Consider the following 16231-nt stretch of genomic DNA (forward strand, 5'->3'; position numbering starts at 1 on the left):
ACAGAAGAAACAACCACAGTGGGGACAGGAGGGGTTGCAAAGGGAGATCTAGAAGGAGATGGGGCTGCCTCAGTAAGTAGTGAGCTCCCCATTCCCAGAGGGCTTCCTGGGAAGGCCCAGTCTGGAGGGGTCTACTGTTCTCCCACCAGAGGCCAGCTTGCTCCGAGCCTCCCTGGGGAGGCTTTGACTTTGGGCACTGGGCAGACTGGCTCTTGTAAATTCTGAGCCTCCCTGGGGCCGAGCCCAACCCACCCAGCACCAGCCCCAACCAGGAGGGGAGAGGAGGGGGGCTCTCCGTGTGCCCACCTGCATCCAAACCCTGTCCAAACCAGGCTCGGCCACCCTTCTGCCCCTGACCGTCCCCTCCTCCTGGTCAGTCTTGGGGGCTGCAGCCTCAGTGCCCTGCCCGCCCCCCCCCCCAATCCAGTGCCAGTTCCGAGCCTTTCTTCCCTCTCCTTCCCGTAGGTCCCAGGTGCAGGCCTCCCACCCGCACTCTCTCCCCTCGAGTAGCTCAGCCCACGTCCCCCGGCCCACCCCTGCTCAAGAAGCCTCCATGGCTCCCCATCCACCTCCGAGTCCCCCGTATTCCCCCACCCGCCCCCGCCTAGGATGAGGGGGGAGGCGGCGGGGGGACTGGTCGGCTGGCCCCCCGGCGGGAGGGGCCACCCCTACCCCCGCCCCTCCTCCTCCTCCTCCTCCTCTGGCTCGCCCCAGCCCCCCACATCAGCCGTGCCCTCCCCCCTCAGGTAGCCCGGGCCGGCGGGGCGGGGCAGGGGGCGGGGCCGGCCGGGCTGGAAAAGCCGGAGGGGCGGCATTCCTGCGCGCGGGCGCCGGGGGGGAGGGGGAACGGGGACCGAGACTCCCAGAGACGCCCCCCCACCCCGAGAGGCAGGGCGCCCCTGCCCCCCCACTCCGCACGTGCCCCGAAGAGGGGGGAGGGCCTCGAGGACTTTGCCTCTCGCGGGCCCCGCCCGGGCCCTGGCCGCGGGCACGGACACAGGGCGGGCGCGGACACGCGGGGAGGTGGCGGGGAGGTGGCGGGGAGGGGGGGGGTCGGAGCCCGGGGGCGCGCTCACGGGGAGGGGGGAGCAGGGGAGGCGGCGGTGGGGTGGAGTGACCGGCCAGGACGCGCGCCCCCTCCCCGTTCCTCTCCTCTTCCCTCCCCTCCCCCCCGTCGGCGGCCACGGCCACGGCCCCCACGGGAAGACACGGACGCGGGGGGCCGTACTCACCCGCGCTGCTGCTCCTGCTGCCGCGAGCCCCCGCGCCCCCGCTCCGCATGGCCGCCCTACTCGGGCTCCCCGCGCCCCGGGCCCCGTGCCCGTCCACCCGCCGGTCCGGCCTCTGGAGCGCCAGCCCAGCCCAGCCCGCGAGCCGAGCCGCCGCCGCCGCCGCCGCCGCCTCCTCCTCCTCGCCCGCGTGCCCGGCGGCCGTGCGCGTCCCCGAGCGCCGTGCGCGTCCCCGCCCTCGCGCGCGCGCCCCCACTCGCCGGCTGAGGCTCGGGGAGCGGGGTCGGTGCGCGCGGGGTTCACCGCATGTGCGCTCTGGGCGCGGGCAGGGACCTCCCCCGCCACGGCGTGCCGACCCAGGCCTGACCCGCAGGGGGAGAAGAAGGGGGCCGGGGCTGGGCCCGCCTCCGCTCGCAGTCCCCCCCAGCCCCTCCCCAGGCTACTTTGGGGGACACCGGGGGATTGGGCCGAGAGCCCCCACCTGCCTCCCGGGCGCCGACCCGGGCCGGCCAGAGCGAGCCCGCGGACCTTTCTCGGGCGAGCCCCCTGATCTCGCAGGGGGCCTTTCCCTCGGGGCCACGCGGGCCCTTCGTGCCTCTCCCCCTATCGGCTCCAAAGCCGGGTCTCCGGGCTCCCTCAAATCTCACCGAGTGATGGAGAAGGGGGGTTCGTCCTCCCCGGCGCCCCTGGCTCCCGGACTCGCGGAGGGGGCGGGGTCGTTCACCTGCTTCAGGTGTTCGCCTCCTCCCGCGCAGCCCCGGCTTCTCCCAGTGCTTCCTTCCTGATCCCCGGCATCCGTCCTTGTCCTCTCCCTTATGGTCCAGAGATGAGTCTCCAGACAAAGAAACCAGACGCCGAGCAGGAACCGAGCGCTTGGAACTCGGCCCTGCCCTTAGCTACCCTTCAGTTACCAGGGTGCCCTCCGAGCGAGCAGGGCCAAGCTTCCTCTCAGCCTCTTCTTGTCTCCAGGAGAACTTAGAAAATAATAAATCCAGCCCCTTTGTTGTCCTAAACGCCCCCCCCCCCTTCCCCTAGCAGGTTAACCTCAGCCCCTGGAGTGGAGCCGGGCTGTGCCACACTTGTATCCCTGGTACCTGCCCCTCCCGCTTCCATCTTCCCTCAGCTGGTGGGCTGGGGAGGTCCCTGTGTATTCACATTGGTCTCTTCAGACAAATTCCCTTTTTCCTCCTCGGAATTTTTTCCCTTTGTGCTCTCAGACTTGTTGAGCTTCTCCCATCCCCTCCTGGGCTGATCTCCCCTGTGGAACTTCAAACAATCCTCTTTGTCCTCCCTCTGACCCCCTTGCAGTCCACTCTCCCCACACCTAGGGTGCAGGCCTGCCGATGCCTAGATTTCACAAACTAGGATCAGGGAGTCACTTCCCTCGAAGGCTCCCATCATTTCTCCTACCACTGCAACCCCCTCCCCCCAATCAGAGGCAGGATGGGATTTCCTCTGGTTGATTCCTCCAGTTTTCAAAGGATTAAAATAAATGATCAATTAACCAAACAAGGAAAATTTATTAAACACCTACTCTGTGCTAAGCACCGAGGGTACAAAGACAAAAAAAGAACCATCCCCTATCTCTCCCCCCTCCCCAATCCTCGCCCCAGCATATACTCTGTCCCAGAATCAGAATGGCCTCTGACCAAAAATCGATGCAAGGTGATTGATGGTGAGCTGGTGAGGGGTAGCAGAGACACTAGCAGCCTGGGGGCAAAGGTGGAGGTGGGAGATAAGAAAAGCCTTCCATCAGTCAGGGAACAAACCCTTATCATGTGCCAGGCACCGTGCTAAGTAAAATACAAGCAGAAAGACAATCCCTGCCTTCAAGGGGTTTACATTCTTTTGGGGGAAGTCATTGGAAACACCAAGCAGAGCATGGTGTTTGCATAGACTTTTGTGGGGGGGGGGCAATGAGGGTCACACAGCTAGTGTCAAGTGTCTGAGGTCAAATTTGAACTCAGGTTCTCTGGAATCCAGGGCCTATGCTTTATCTACTGCGCCACCTAGCTGCCCCTGTTTGCATAGACCTTTTTTTTTTCAGGGCAATGTGGGTTAAGTGGCTTGCCCAGGGTCACACAGCTAGTAAGTGTCAAGTGTCTGTGATCACATTTGAACTCAGATCCTCTTGAATCCAGGTCCAGTGTTTTATCCACTGTGCCACCTAGCTGCCCCTGCATAGACTTTTTTTTTTTTTTTTTTGGTGAGGCAATTGGGGTTAGGTGACTTGTCCAGGGTCACGCAGCTATTAAGTGTCAAGTGTCTGAGACCGAATTTGAACTCAGGTCCTCCTGACTCCAGGGCTGGCGCTCTATCCACTGCGCCACCTAGCTGTCCCTCCTGCATAGACTTTTGAAGGAAATCCAGGATTCCATGAGGTGGGAATGCGGTCCTGCATGAGAAGGTTGAGGCCAGGCTATGAAGGACTTTAGAAGCCCAACAGGAGATGACTGTCAATTTTCAAGGCAGTAGGGAACCATTGGAAGTTATAGAAGAGGAGAGTTGCCCTTTAGAAATATCACATAGGCAGCAAATGGGAGCGTGGATCAGAAGGGGAGAGACCAGCAAACTCTTGCAGTAGCCAGACTCAGGGGTGATGAAAGCTGGGTGTGAGAAATGCCCGTTAGAAAGCAGAACCCAGGGGCAGCTAGGTGGCACAGTGGATAGAGCATCGGCCCTGGATTCAGGAGGACCTGAGTTCAAATCCGACCTCAGACACTTAACACTTACTAGCTGTGTGACCCTGAGTAAGTCACAACCCCAATTGCCTCACCAAATAAATAAATAGAAAGCTGTGGGCCATGAGCAAGAGAAAACTGCCCCATCCCACCCATTCAATTCTACCCACTCAGTGGGGGAGTCCCTACCCTGGTTAAGGTGCTGGGCTAGGATGGAAACTGGGACTGGGACTAGAGCTGAGATGTCAGTGACAGAAGGGGACTCCCAGAAGAGGAAACACCTCTTCCAGTGCAGGCCAGCGCAGGCTCTGCACCTTCCAGAGCTGCTTGGGGCGCTGAGTGGGGAAACGAGCCAGAGGCTGGTCCTGACTCCAGGCCTTCCCAGTTTCTAGGCTGACTCTCCAGGGACTTGGCGACATGGTCCTTACTTTGAGCCACAAAGACAAAAGTGAGACAATCTCTACCCTTCAGGCATTGTATAGGAAGATGCCAAGCAGCTACTAGGAAGCTGGGGGGGGGGGACAATCCCACACTCCTCCCCCACACACCTGCTTCATTCTGATGCACACATCCTCACACAGTCCCAGTAGCAGCAGGGAGGGCAGGGGAGGGCAGGGCAGAACCCAGCCTTGGCTCGTGCCTTTCCTGCTCTTCCAGGCTGCTGCCTCCCCCACACCTGGAATGCGCTCTTTTTTCACCTTTGACTGCTGGCTTCCTTCAAAGCTCAGCTCAAATCCTACAGATGGGACTGTTTGTGTCCCTGGTTAGACTGGGAACTCCTTGAGGGTAGGGATTGTCTTTTACCTTTCTCTGTATTCCCAGCGCTGCACATGCTGCTGGCACACGATAGGCATTTAATAAATGTTTATTGATTGGTCGACTTAGGCCTAAGGTCAGGAATAACTTCCTAAGGATGAGAGCTGCCCCTGGGAGGAGGGGATTGGATAGGCTCCAAAGCAAGTTCCCTGTCCTGGGGGGGATCTCCCAACAGAGGAAGGAGGCAGAACTGGGGGTCGGTGGGGGCAAAGGCTGGGTCTGCTCTGGCTGTGAGTCTGCATTTTCTTCCTGAGGCAAGGGAGCCCCTGAGGGTTCAGGAGGAGGTGAAGGGGCAGTTCTTTCAGCTCGGGTGGGGCCAGTTGGGGACACCTGTTCCCAGGGCCAAAGCGGGCGTGTGCAGTGGGATTGTGTAGGAAAGATGGGGGTCCGGGCCTGAAGCTGCTGGGGAGGGGGGCAGAGGAGGTTCAGGGCGGCTGCCAAGGTAGACTGGCTGGGGGGAGGGGGGAAAGGGAATCCCTACGGGGTTTATTTCCGGTTAGGTTATGAGTCCCCAATTCGCAGGTGGATCATGGGCGCCCTCTCGTGTCTGTGGAGAGGCCAAGACAGAGCCCGTCCGGGAGCAGGGGATGGAGCTGGAGAGGCCTGCGCCTGGACTCCCAAAGGGACCATCACGGGCGCCAGGCTGGCAGGCTCCTCGGAGGCACGGGTGGCATGGGCACCTGTGCTCTGGAGAGGGGGATGGCCACGGGTGTGAGTGAATAAAGTGCTGCTGGGAAGCTGGGCTAGGCATGGATGGGCACAGTAGGCACTGCGCCCGGGGTGGGGGGTAGGGGGTGGCCCCACACATTCGCTATGTGTGTCGGAGTGGGCGACAGCCATGGGTGCCAGCGTATAAAGTGCAGTGTGGGCACCATAGAGGGGTGGCTCCACACACCCACCCGTGTGCTGGGTGCGGAGGAAGAATGCCGACCCTTGGAGTTCTCTTCTCGGTCTGGGAGTGGGAGTGGGGGGCTGAGCAGGGCTGAGCAGGGCTGCCTCAGGATTGACATCAGGGGAGGTTTGTGAAGAGCCCAAGATACTCTTCTCGCTGTGCCAAGACCTTGGTCTGGAGGCCCAGCCCTTCAACTCATAGATACGGGAGCCCCACTGGGGGGGGGACGGGGGAGCCCCGAGTCCCCTGGCCCATCCCTTCCACATCTAACCTCCCACTGCCATTACTACTAGTTAGCATTTAGGTGGGGCTTTGCCTAGGATCACACAGCTAGTAAGCTTCTGAGGTGGGATCTGAACTTTGTTCTTCCTAATTCCAAATCCACGGCTCTGAGTCACATCACCCAGCTGCCTCTTGGCTTGGGTGGGACCTGGAATCGGGGCCATCTTACAGAAAGTCCATAGGTCCACCTGAAGCCAAGGCAGGGAAGTGAGGGTGGGGTGGATTTGAAGAGGGGAATTGGGGATCTTGGGGTTACTAGTGCCACTTCCACACTAGGCATTCTCTGTTGGCGCTGACAGGAGATATCTGGGAATTCCTGCCCCTCCTCTGTGAACTGAGACAAAGGGTAGCCCCTCCTTTCCTGGTGTGTCTGATGTGAGGCTGTCTCACCTGCAGGGCCCCACGGTGCTGGTGGCCTAGGGCTCTAAGAAAGGGGACTCAGCTACTCCTCCCCCCCCCCACCCCCTCTAGTGCTAGAGGAGAGATGGCACTTCCAAGTTTGGAGATGCAATCCTCCTTTTCTCCACCTCGGGACCCAGGTCCCTCCCCTCTCTTCCCTGGGTCTCCAACTAAAAACATTGCCCCAGCAGTGGCTCAGAGAAGCAGAACTGGCTATTATGACTTGGGAGGGTGAACGAAGTGTTTTAATCTCTCATTGCTGAGATACCTCTGGGCCAGGCATGTGCCCAGACTTGGGACTGCGGGAAGACAGAATCAAACAGGGAACAAGGAGGGCTGGGAGGGCTGGAGGAGTCCTTCCTAGTCATTCAGGGCCCCCAGTCTATCAGGAGGCCCCAGGCTGTGTCTGTCACAGTTGGTTAGTCCTTCAGGGGAGCTGGGTAATTAATTAGATTTTATTTCTGCTCCACCTCCCCACTCCAGTCCCTCAGACCCAGGAGTGGGCAATCTCCTTTTTTTTCTTGTAACAGGGGCCCCTGAAGCCCATCTTTGTGTTCTCCTTTGGGGTCTGCTGGAGGTGGAGACAGGAAAGAGGGGACAAAGGCCAGATAAGGAAAGCTCAGGTGTCAAGGAGGTTTGGGGGGATTCCAGAATCTAAAAAACCGAAGTGAATAGTTCTGGGGTCATTTCAGCAGCCTAGGGCAGCAGAGTCTGCTGGGGAAGACAAACTAGGAAGGGCTAGCTCCTTTGGAGTGCTAAGAAGAGGGCAGAATCAGACCAGGTCTACCGCATGCTTACAGGTTACAAGGTTACAAGGCAGAAGTTGACTGGTGACCTCTTGCCTCCACGCTCTGGCCTGCTAAGGGTCATGATCCCATGGACTAACACTGTATCCAGCCCAAGGAGGTGGATCAGGAGCTCTCAAGAAGGAAGTTCTGAGGGAACAAGAGAGAAGTGATAAGGACACACAGGGAGCTCTCTAAGCAACCACCTTAGGTTTTTGGAATCTCCTCCAGAAGATGGAAGGAGGGGGGAAGGGGGGGGGGAAACGACAGGATGGCTGAAGGAAAGAGGGCCAGTCCTCTCTGTGAGATCAGTGTCAGGAGGGTCAAAGGCCAGAGGGAGCTGAGGCTGCCCAGCAAAACTAAAAGGCACTTGAGCAATATTGGGGGAGAGGAGAGGGTCAGAGCACCAGTCTTATTTTGCTCTGCTAAGGAAAATGCTCTTTGGACAATGAAGGACACAAGGAGATATGACTAACAGGAGTTAATACCTAACATAAGGAAGAAGATAGTAGGAAAGCACCTGGCTGACCAGGCCCCGGTGAACTACGGCCTCTGTCACAAGAGTTGGCAGGCAGGACTGTTGAATAATATTGGAAACATCACAGAGACAGGACTGGAAAAGGGCAAATGTCCTCAATTTCCAAAAGGGAAGAGAGGAGAGTCTGCAAACTATAGGAAAATGAGTTTGTCTCAATTCCTGGGGAAATCTGAGAATATATTATCAAAGAGAATGTAATCATCTGAAGAAAGAATCAGTGATCACAACTAGACTAATCTTGTTTCCTTTTTTTGGAGACCTTCACTAAACTAGTAGATGAGAATGCTGTAGATATAATTTACTAAGATCTTACAACTACTGATAATTTTAATAGCATTTATCTAGCACTTTAAGGTTTGCAAAACCCATTACAAGTATTATTTCACTTGATCCTCATAACCCTGGGTGGTACGTACTATTATTACCCCCATTTTACAAGTGAGGAAACTGAGGGTCAGGGAGGTTAAATAACTTGTCCAGGGTCAAACAGCTAGTAAGCATCTGAGGCAGGATTTGAACTCAGATCTTCCTAACTCCAGAGCTAGTGCTTTGTGCCCTAAGGTAGTCTCTCAGACTATTCTGGAGAAGATGGAAAGATGTGAACTAGAAGATAATACTTCATTACTGGCAATTAGATGGATTCCAACCTGATTAGATTCCCAGACCCCCAAAAAGTTATTATTTCAGGGCAGCTAGGTGGCAGAGTGGATAGAGCACAGGCCCTGGATTCAGGAGGAACTGAGTTCAAGTCTGGCCTCAGACACTTTACACTTACTAGCTGCGTTACCATGGGCAAGTCACTTAACCCCAATTGCCTCACCAAAAAAAAAAAAAAAAAAAAAAGAAAAGAAAGAAAAGAAAGTTATTATTTAAATGTTATCCAAGTAGATTTTTCCAGACTGAATGACATTCAAGACAGGCAGATTTACAAAATCATCTTTACAAAACCAAAACAGGAGAAATAGGGAGAAGGCAGCTCATTTGAAATGAAGCTGAGCCAACAGTGTGATGTGGCAGGGGAGAAAGCCACTTGCATTCTAGGTTGCAGTTCACCCATCAGTGAGCCTATATTACGTGGTAGGCATTAGAGAGGGGAAGTGACGTGTACCAGAATGAAGGGAAAACAGTTCTTTGGTACTGGCTAGACACATCTGGGCATCAAAGGTATTGTTGAATGGGGAGCATCCAAAGGTCAGAGACTAGTGAAGGACCAAAAATCCATAAAGGGAACCTACTTTACCACCCATCCAGATTGCTTGAGAACAGTCTAAAGAGGAATCCAGACTGTGAGGATGCAGCCAATGGGACACAGGCAGGATCTTACAAACGATTCCACTGCAGACTAAATCTTTAGGGCGGCCACAGGCAAATGGTGTTGTTTTTGTTTTTTGGTGAGGCAATTGGGGTTAAGTGACTTGCCCAGGGTCACACAGCTAGTAAGTGTTAAGTGTCTGAGGTCAGATTTGAACTCAGGTCCTCCTGAATTCAGGGCTGGTGCTTTATCCACTGGGCCACCTAGCTGCCCTCAAGACCCATGTTTTTAATGCCAGTCTTCTTCCAGGGATTCTATCTCCTCCATAACCCCCGTCTCTCATGAAGGGGCCCGTCTCCTTGCCAAGGCCAACCCCTCCACATGCACAAGGGATCCCCTTCCATCCCATCTTCTCCAGCATTGTCCCCTCTCATCCTCCCTCTTACTAATCTTCAGTTTCTCCCCATCTACCAGTTGCTTCCCTACTGCCTACAAACATGCCCTGTCTCCCCCATCCACAAAAAATCCCCAATAGATCCCCACTTGCTAGCATCCCATCTCTCCCCCGCCTTTTTTTGGTAAGGCAATGGGGGTTAAGTGACTTGCCCAGGGTCACACAGCTAGTAGGTGTCAAGTGTCTGAGGCTGGATTTGAACTCAGGTCCTCCTGAATCCAGGGCCGGTGCTCTATCCACTGCGCCACCAAGCTGCCCCTCTGTCCTCCCCTTTGAAAGCCAACTACAGTAGGTGTCCTCCCTTCCTTTCCTCTCACTCTCTTCTTGACTGCAATCTGGCTCCCAGCCTTGTCACTCAACTGAACTGCTCTCTCCAGGGTGACCAGTGACCTGGTCCATAACTAATGGCCTTTTCTCCGTCCTCATCCTTGCCGAGTTCTCTGCAGTCTTCAGCACTGTCCGCAGCCCTCCTCTCGATACCCTGAGAGGTTTTCCTTCTACTTAACTACGATTCAGCTCCCTCTGCTGATCTCGATCCAGGTCACACCCACTGAGTGAGGGTGGCCCTCAAGGCTCTTCCCTGGGCCCTCTTCGCTTCTCCCTCTGCTTGTCCCACTTGTTGATCTCATCAGTTCCCATGGTTTCAACAGTCATCTCAATACAGACGACTCTCACAGTGACTGTCCAGCCCTAATGTCCCTCTTGATTTCCACTCGAATCTCCAATTGGATTCATTGGATGAGTAGAAACCCTAAACTCAGAATGTCTAACATTCCTCTTTTCCCAACTCCCCCATCCTCCTCCCAGTCACCAAGCCCCTGACCTAGATCTCATTCTTGGTTCCTCCCAGTCACTCTGTTGCCTTCTATCACCTCTCACACTCCCTTCTCTCCTCCATTCTGGTGTGGCCGCTCATCAGGTCTGGATTGTTGCAATGGTAGCAGGGTGGTCTTCCTTCCCTATGTCTCCCCACACCAGTCCAGCCTCCACTCAGTGGCCTAAAGTGCAGGCCTCACCACTTCGCTTCCAGGGTCAAGTATAAAACCCTGTTTGGCCTTCAAAGTCCCTCCCACTCCTTACAATTCCTTCTCCCCTACAGCACACACAATGGGCTCCATTGCCAGACTCTGGGCATTTTCCATCCCTCTGCCTGAAATGTTCTCTTTCCTCTTCTCAGCCTCCTGGCCACCTTCGAGTCACCCACAGGGAGGTTCCCCTGATCCCCCTCCCCCCATGCCAGTGACTTACCTCTACTATCACCTGTGCTATCCTTTACATAGCTTGTCTGCCCTGTTAAGACTGGGAACTCCCTGGGAGCAGAGAACTGCCCTTTTTTTTTTTTTTTTAAAGTGAGGCAATTGGGGTTAAGTGACTTGCCCAGGGTCACACAGCTAGTAGGATGTAAGTGTCTGAGGCCAGATTTGAACTCAGGTACTCCTGACTCCAGGGTCAGTGTTCTATCCACTGCACCACCTAGCTGCCCCTGGGAACTGCCTTTTGCCTGTCTCTGTGTGTGTCCTCAGGGTTTAACAAGGGAGAAAGACCCCACCTTGGCACCTAATAGGATGACCCCAAGACTGTGGAGAGGCTGTCCTCAATGACCACAGAAGACAATGGGCTGGGCCTGGGCTCAAAGGAGACAGCCCTTGTAGTTCATCGCTATCCTTGCCCTGTCAGGAGCCCCCAGTGGCCAGCAGGAAGGGTGTGGCCCAGTCCTGCAGAAAGGCAGGTAGGATGAGGTACAAGCAGCACTGGTGGAAGGACCCCCAACACTGGTGAGATCAGAGACTTTTGTGTGAGTCGTGAAGAGCTCCCTAACAGAGCACTGATCCCCATTTCTGCCCAAGGGAACCCTTTGCAATTGAGATGGGGTGGGATGCCCCGGAGAAGCCTTGAACGACTCCCTGCCTGCCCCTCCCAACTCCACCGCATTTTGTCATTTGAGGCCCAGAGACATCGGACTTATCCTTGGTCACAGTCTTTTATTGGGAGTGTCCAAAGCTAAACTTGTCAAGGCAGAGAGCGAGAGAAAGAGAGCAGAGAGGAGAGTGAAGGTCAGGGAGCAGCGGTGGAGATGTGAGCATGTCCTACAGTAGGAGGAGGCAAGGACACAGCTCGTGCTCTTCCTGGTCAGGCCTCAGGTACACCCCGCCTGGATCCCAAGGAGGAGCTGCTACATACAGTAGGCAATTACTGTTGGCTGTCTCCCAAATCCTCAGAGAGCCTTGGTCCTGTTGGGGCAGCGGCAGAACCACCTTTCCCTGATGGGCCTCAGATCCCCGCTCTGCTGAGGACGCTCGGGCCTGGAAAAATTCTGTGAGCCAGACCCTGGAGGCCATGTGGAAATCTGGGAGCACCAGAGCAGCTTTGCTGTAGCCCTGCTAAGTTCCCACATTCCCCATAGGAGACTCATGAGGTGGATCCCCATCGTACTCCTGGAGATAGTGAGCTTTGGGGGTGGTGGCTAGGCCGGGGCTGCCATGGTTACCCACTCTCACTCGGGCCTGTCCCCTGCTCCCATTCCCCAGTGCATGCAGGGGCTTCACAGACCAGCCATTGTGACTGTTGGCAGCAAATTCTGGAAGCCCTCGAAGACCAAAATGGACCGGGGGCCTGAAGGGAGAATGGATGGGCCAGTGCCAAGACCTGGTCTGGGGCAAGTGACGGGATCTGCATGAACAGCCCTGTGGCCGAGGGGCCCCACAGTCCCCAGGATCACCCCGGTTCCCAAGACAGCAGCAGGAGACACCCCATATTCTCGGGGCTCTGGTCCACCTTTTCTCTTCTCTTCTCCTTTCCCTCCCATGGAGGGCATCCCATGGTGGCTGGAGGCCCAGGGCCCTCCTGCCAGGGTGGGCTTGTGGAGGGCTCAGTCGGTGCCACTCCTGCCTGAGAAGCGGAAGCCTGGAGGCCAGCAGCGCACCCCCAAGTTATTAGGCCCACCCATCCAGGGGTGGATCCATAGGAGTCACCAGTGTAGGGTGGGGGGCCTTGAGGGAGGGCTCCCAGTGTTCCCCAGGTGCAGGGGCCCTCCAGAGCCGCCCAGGGTGTTCAGCTCTAGGGAGGACTCCCAGCAGTCAGCAGGTCTGGGGAGCACATTCCCTTCCTCAGAGGAGTCGAGTCCACAGGGTGAAGCAGGCTGTGTTGATGACAGACTCCAGGTGGTGGTAGGTGGAGACCAGCTGGGCAGGGGGGCTCTCGCTGTTCTGGGGCTGCACAGGGAATGGCTCTCGGAACACCACTGTGAGTGACTAGGGGAGACAAGAGGGGCTGCAAGTGAAACAGAGCGGAGGCTGGGGGCCTTGACACCAGCCCCAGCATCCCTGGGCCACCACGCCCGCTCACCGTCTTTCCTGAGTGAGAATCCAGAAATACCAACACGAAACAGTCCGTAAACTTCTGGTTTAGCACCACCTGGGCACGGGAAGGGGCAAAGGTCACACTGGGCACTCCCCCCAGACTAGGGGAGGGCAAGGCCCAGGACCAGGTCATCCTCCCTCCCCCCAGCCTTCCGTGATGTCCCTGGCCTCTCAAAGCCTGGTTTTGCTCAGCTTCCCCATCTCTGTCTTCCTTCCTCTGACTGAAGGTACCCCCCAGAGCTCTTCCCTTGTCCTCAGGGCATGCCAGGAAGGGCAGGAATCGTTTCTCCTCAAGGAGTGGCTGGCTGACCATGGGCAAAGCCAAAACCAGGAGCGGGGACAGCCCCAGACCGAATGCAGAGCATCTGATTTGCACTGCTCCCTGCAAGGACTGGCTGTCCAAGAGTGGCCTTCTTCTTAGCCAACTGCAGCTGGACCCTGGGGACCCAATGTCCTCCTTCAAATACAGAGCCAGAATGGTACAAGATCCTTGGGCACAGTCTCTCACAGTCAAGTTCACACCAGCTGTCTGGGCTGCTCCGTCACTCTGCTGACTCTTTTGCTGAGCTTGCACTCCACTAGGACCTCTAGATCTTTTTCTTTCTTTCTTTCTTTCTTTGCATTCTCTCTGAAAGCAGCTCAGCAGCCTGGGGACATTCTTTGGGTGCCCTGAATGCAATGCCGTCTTCCTGTCTCCTCTCTTACCTTAAGATTCTGCTCCTCCTGGGCTCTCTCTTCCCTGTCTGAAGCTCCCTGCCTCCTGGGCACTGGCCAGCCGTGACAACCATGTGATACAGTCACCTCACTTGGCCGTGTCCAGCTTCCCCTCCCTCACCTGCTGGCTCCAATTCACTACCAAGTCTCTCCTATCAGCGGGTCCTCTTCTCCCTCTTGGGCGTGGCAGTGGCCTTTGAATGCTCCTCCCTCTAATCTGTTCTCCATAGTTCTAAATGACCTTCCTAAATTAGCACATCTCTGACCTGCCCCTCCTTCAAGAACCTGCATTGGCTCCCTCCTGCCCCTGCCCAATCTGGCTCCATGCTCATGCCACATGACCAACTGCCCTACTCACTGCTCCTTGGGCCTTGACCCTCCTATGTCTTCACACAGGCGGCCCCAAGGCCTGGAAGGTCCTACCTGCCTCTCCTTTCAGTCTCTCAGAAGCCCCAGCTTCACTCGGGGCTCAGCTCAGGGCCCACTGCCAACCCCCTTCTGAACCGTCTGGGGGGCTCGTCTCCCCGGAGGAACCAGATCCTGCTGGCAGGTACAGGCCTGGGTCCAGGTCGCTGCCCCCAGGAGTCTGACTCTTCCCACCTGTGGCGTGGTCCATGATGTCCTAGCTGAGGGTCAGGAGATGCTGAGACAGCCTCAGGGAGAGATGCCAGGAATGTCACGTCCCTGCTACCTCGTCACCCCCCACCTGGACTATCCAGGGCACCTCAGCACAACAGCCCGCTGGCTCTCGGGGAGGGGCCTGGAAGGGGCGTGTGGTGGTGGTGGGGGCGCCCACTGAGGCTGAGGCCTCCCTCACCAAATACTGAGTCCCCGAATCTGGGCTCTGGAAGTGGCGGCAGCTCTGGGGGAAGCGGCTCAGAAGGACTTTGACGAGGCTCTGGTACCAGGAGACCGTCATGGACAGGAAGCAGTCCTAGGGGGAGCCACTGGCTCAGTCTGTGCTGCGTCAGCTGCGGCACACCCCGCCCCTTGTGTTCCCCCCAAGCCCGGCCTTACCAGCTGGGGATCAATGTCCCCAATGGACTTGGCGTGCACAGCTCCCAGCAGTTCCTCCAGCTCTGCCAGGGCCAGCCTTCCGCCCAGCCGCAGGCGGTCAGCTCCCGGTGGCTCCAGAAGGAAGAGGCGCTTCCAGAGAGTGTCTCGGCGGCAGTGCCCACCTGCCTGCTGTACCAGCTGTGCCAACAGCGCCCGTGCCACACCCACCTCAGCAGCAAGTGGTGGGAACAGGGGGGCTGCTGAGCCTGCCTCAGGGCTGAGGTCAGAACCTTGGGGGCCTCCCCCTACCTCACTGGGGCCCCCCCTTGTCCCACTGGGACCTTCCGGTTCAGGGGCCAGGCGAGGGGGCTTCCGCAAGCGGCGCATGTCGGCTGTGAGCCGGGGGAAGAGCTCCCGCTGGCTGGTGAGCACCACGAAGAACTGCAGGCTGGGGGCAGATGCGGGCAGGCGGTGAGGCCCGGCCCAAGGGCTCCCTGCCCCCAGGCTGGCCCCCCCAGACCTCCAGCCGGGCTTACCGGAGCACATGTCTCTCTGCCTCCCCCTGCTCTTCGAAGGGGGCGGCGCAGTGACACACCAGCAGGGACACGTCGAAGTCATCCTGGTGACGCAGGCCCTCCGAGTCCTGGTAGACGCCCGGACTACAGGGAAGGGTGCACACTATGCTCCTGCCCTCCCTGGTTGTGGAGGGAGGGGCCCAGCAGAACATCTCAAAGGCCTCATGCTAGGCGAGGGCACTGCCACGATGGGGGCTCCTTGAAACCTGGGCTGGGCAAGACTCAGGGAACATAACATGTGAGGCCCACCTTGCCACCCTGGAGCCCTGGGGCAGGGAGAGGAAGGCCAACCCTACCTGTTCCACACAGACACCAGGGCATATTCGTTGTGTTCAGGGCCCCCGCCAGGGCGAGCCATGCGCAGTGGTTTCAGGTGGTAGGTGCTGGCGTGGTCGGCCACATAGTTGTAGAGCTGGTGCGCGGCGATCAGCTGGGTGGGCAGCTCCATGGTCCCTGCAGAGCAGAGGGCACCGAGGGGAGTGAGCGGCTGCAGCCGGGGCCCTGGCAAGGGGCAGCCCAGGCTCCCGCCCCCTCTTACCCTGGTAGATGTGGTTGCGGCCAAAGTTGGGGCCGTCGGGGTGGTGAGTGAGGAAGCAGCGCAGGAAGCTGGTCAGGTGGTAGCCCTGGCGCAAGGCCATGTGGGAGCCCAGCACGTGCTGATGCGCCAGCCGCAGGTGGAAGTCGTAGCTGAAGGAGTGCACGTGCATCAGGTCCCGGACCTTGTCACACTCTTCGGTGAACAGCATGGAGAGCTGAGGGGAGACATGGGGTGACAGGCACAGGGCAGTGACCCTGCTGCCCACGCAGGGGGCCTGGGCCATAGAGGGCCCGACCAGTGCTGGGGAAAGAGCCTGGCTCATCTCCTGGGACTAGCAGCGTGGCTGGCCTCCGTTTCCCCATCTGTAAAGTGAGGCGAAGGACTAGATGATTCCTAAGGTGCTTTGCTGCCCTTGTTGGCTTTCTGGTTTCAGTGGAAGGAGTGGCAGGAGAGAGGCCTCAGCTGCAGGCCAGGAAGGGGACAGACGGGACAAGGGGAGAGAACACCGTGGAGACGTACACGGCTTGAAGGGGCAGGGGCTGGGCCCCATGTGAAAGAAGGTTGCGGGTGAGGGCTAGGTGGGAGACCTATGGGAAGTGTGGCTGCCTGCTCCTGGGGCAAAGGGAAGGGGCAGGGGAGGCAGCCTCTGAGGCCAGTGGAGAGCCGGCAATCCGAAGGCGCAGCGTGGCGCGGTACTAAGCATGGGATGCTCCAAGTCCCA

At 57.7% G+C, this 16231-nt stretch overlaps 2 protein-coding genes across 25 annotated transcripts in view; both read right to left on the minus strand.

Moving 5' to 3' along the window:
* The window catches only part of PTPRF (protein tyrosine phosphatase receptor type F), a 95188-nt gene extending 93831 nt beyond the window's left edge, over nucleotides 1-1357 (minus strand). For 11 of the 23 annotated variants that reach the window (XM_044000493.1, XM_044000483.1, XM_044000480.1 and 8 more), the window contains exon 1: nucleotides 1233-1357. The gene's annotated coding sequence lies outside the window, so the exon portion shown is untranslated. The remainder of the gene's footprint in view (nucleotides 1-1232) is intronic. The other 12 variants (XM_044000496.1, XM_044000492.1, XM_044000491.1 and 9 more) reach the window with 4 other exon arrangements.
* A 9921-nt stretch (nucleotides 1358-11278) lies between these two features.
* Nucleotides 11279-16231, minus strand: part of SZT2 (SZT2 subunit of KICSTOR complex) — a 76353-nt gene continuing 71400 nt past the window's right edge. For both annotated transcript variants that reach the window (XM_043962853.1, XM_043962852.1), the window contains exons 66-72: nucleotides 15511-15724; nucleotides 15269-15425; nucleotides 14934-15056; nucleotides 14419-14845; nucleotides 14219-14335; nucleotides 12674-12742; nucleotides 11279-12579 (exon numbers count right to left, since the gene is read on the minus strand). In XM_043962853.1, coding sequence (XP_043818788.1) covers nucleotides 12436-12579; nucleotides 12674-12742; nucleotides 14219-14335; nucleotides 14419-14845; nucleotides 14934-15056; nucleotides 15269-15425; nucleotides 15511-15724 — 1251 coding nt within the window. In that variant the 3' untranslated portion in view covers nucleotides 11279-12435. The remainder of the gene's footprint in view (nucleotides 12580-12673; nucleotides 12743-14218; nucleotides 14336-14418; nucleotides 14846-14933; nucleotides 15057-15268; nucleotides 15426-15510; nucleotides 15725-16231) is intronic.

This window comes from Dromiciops gliroides, chromosome 4 (assembly GCF_019393635.1).
Source record: "Dromiciops gliroides isolate mDroGli1 chromosome 4, mDroGli1.pri, whole genome shotgun sequence".
NCBI lineage: Eukaryota > Metazoa > Chordata > Mammalia > Microbiotheria > Microbiotheriidae > Dromiciops > Dromiciops gliroides.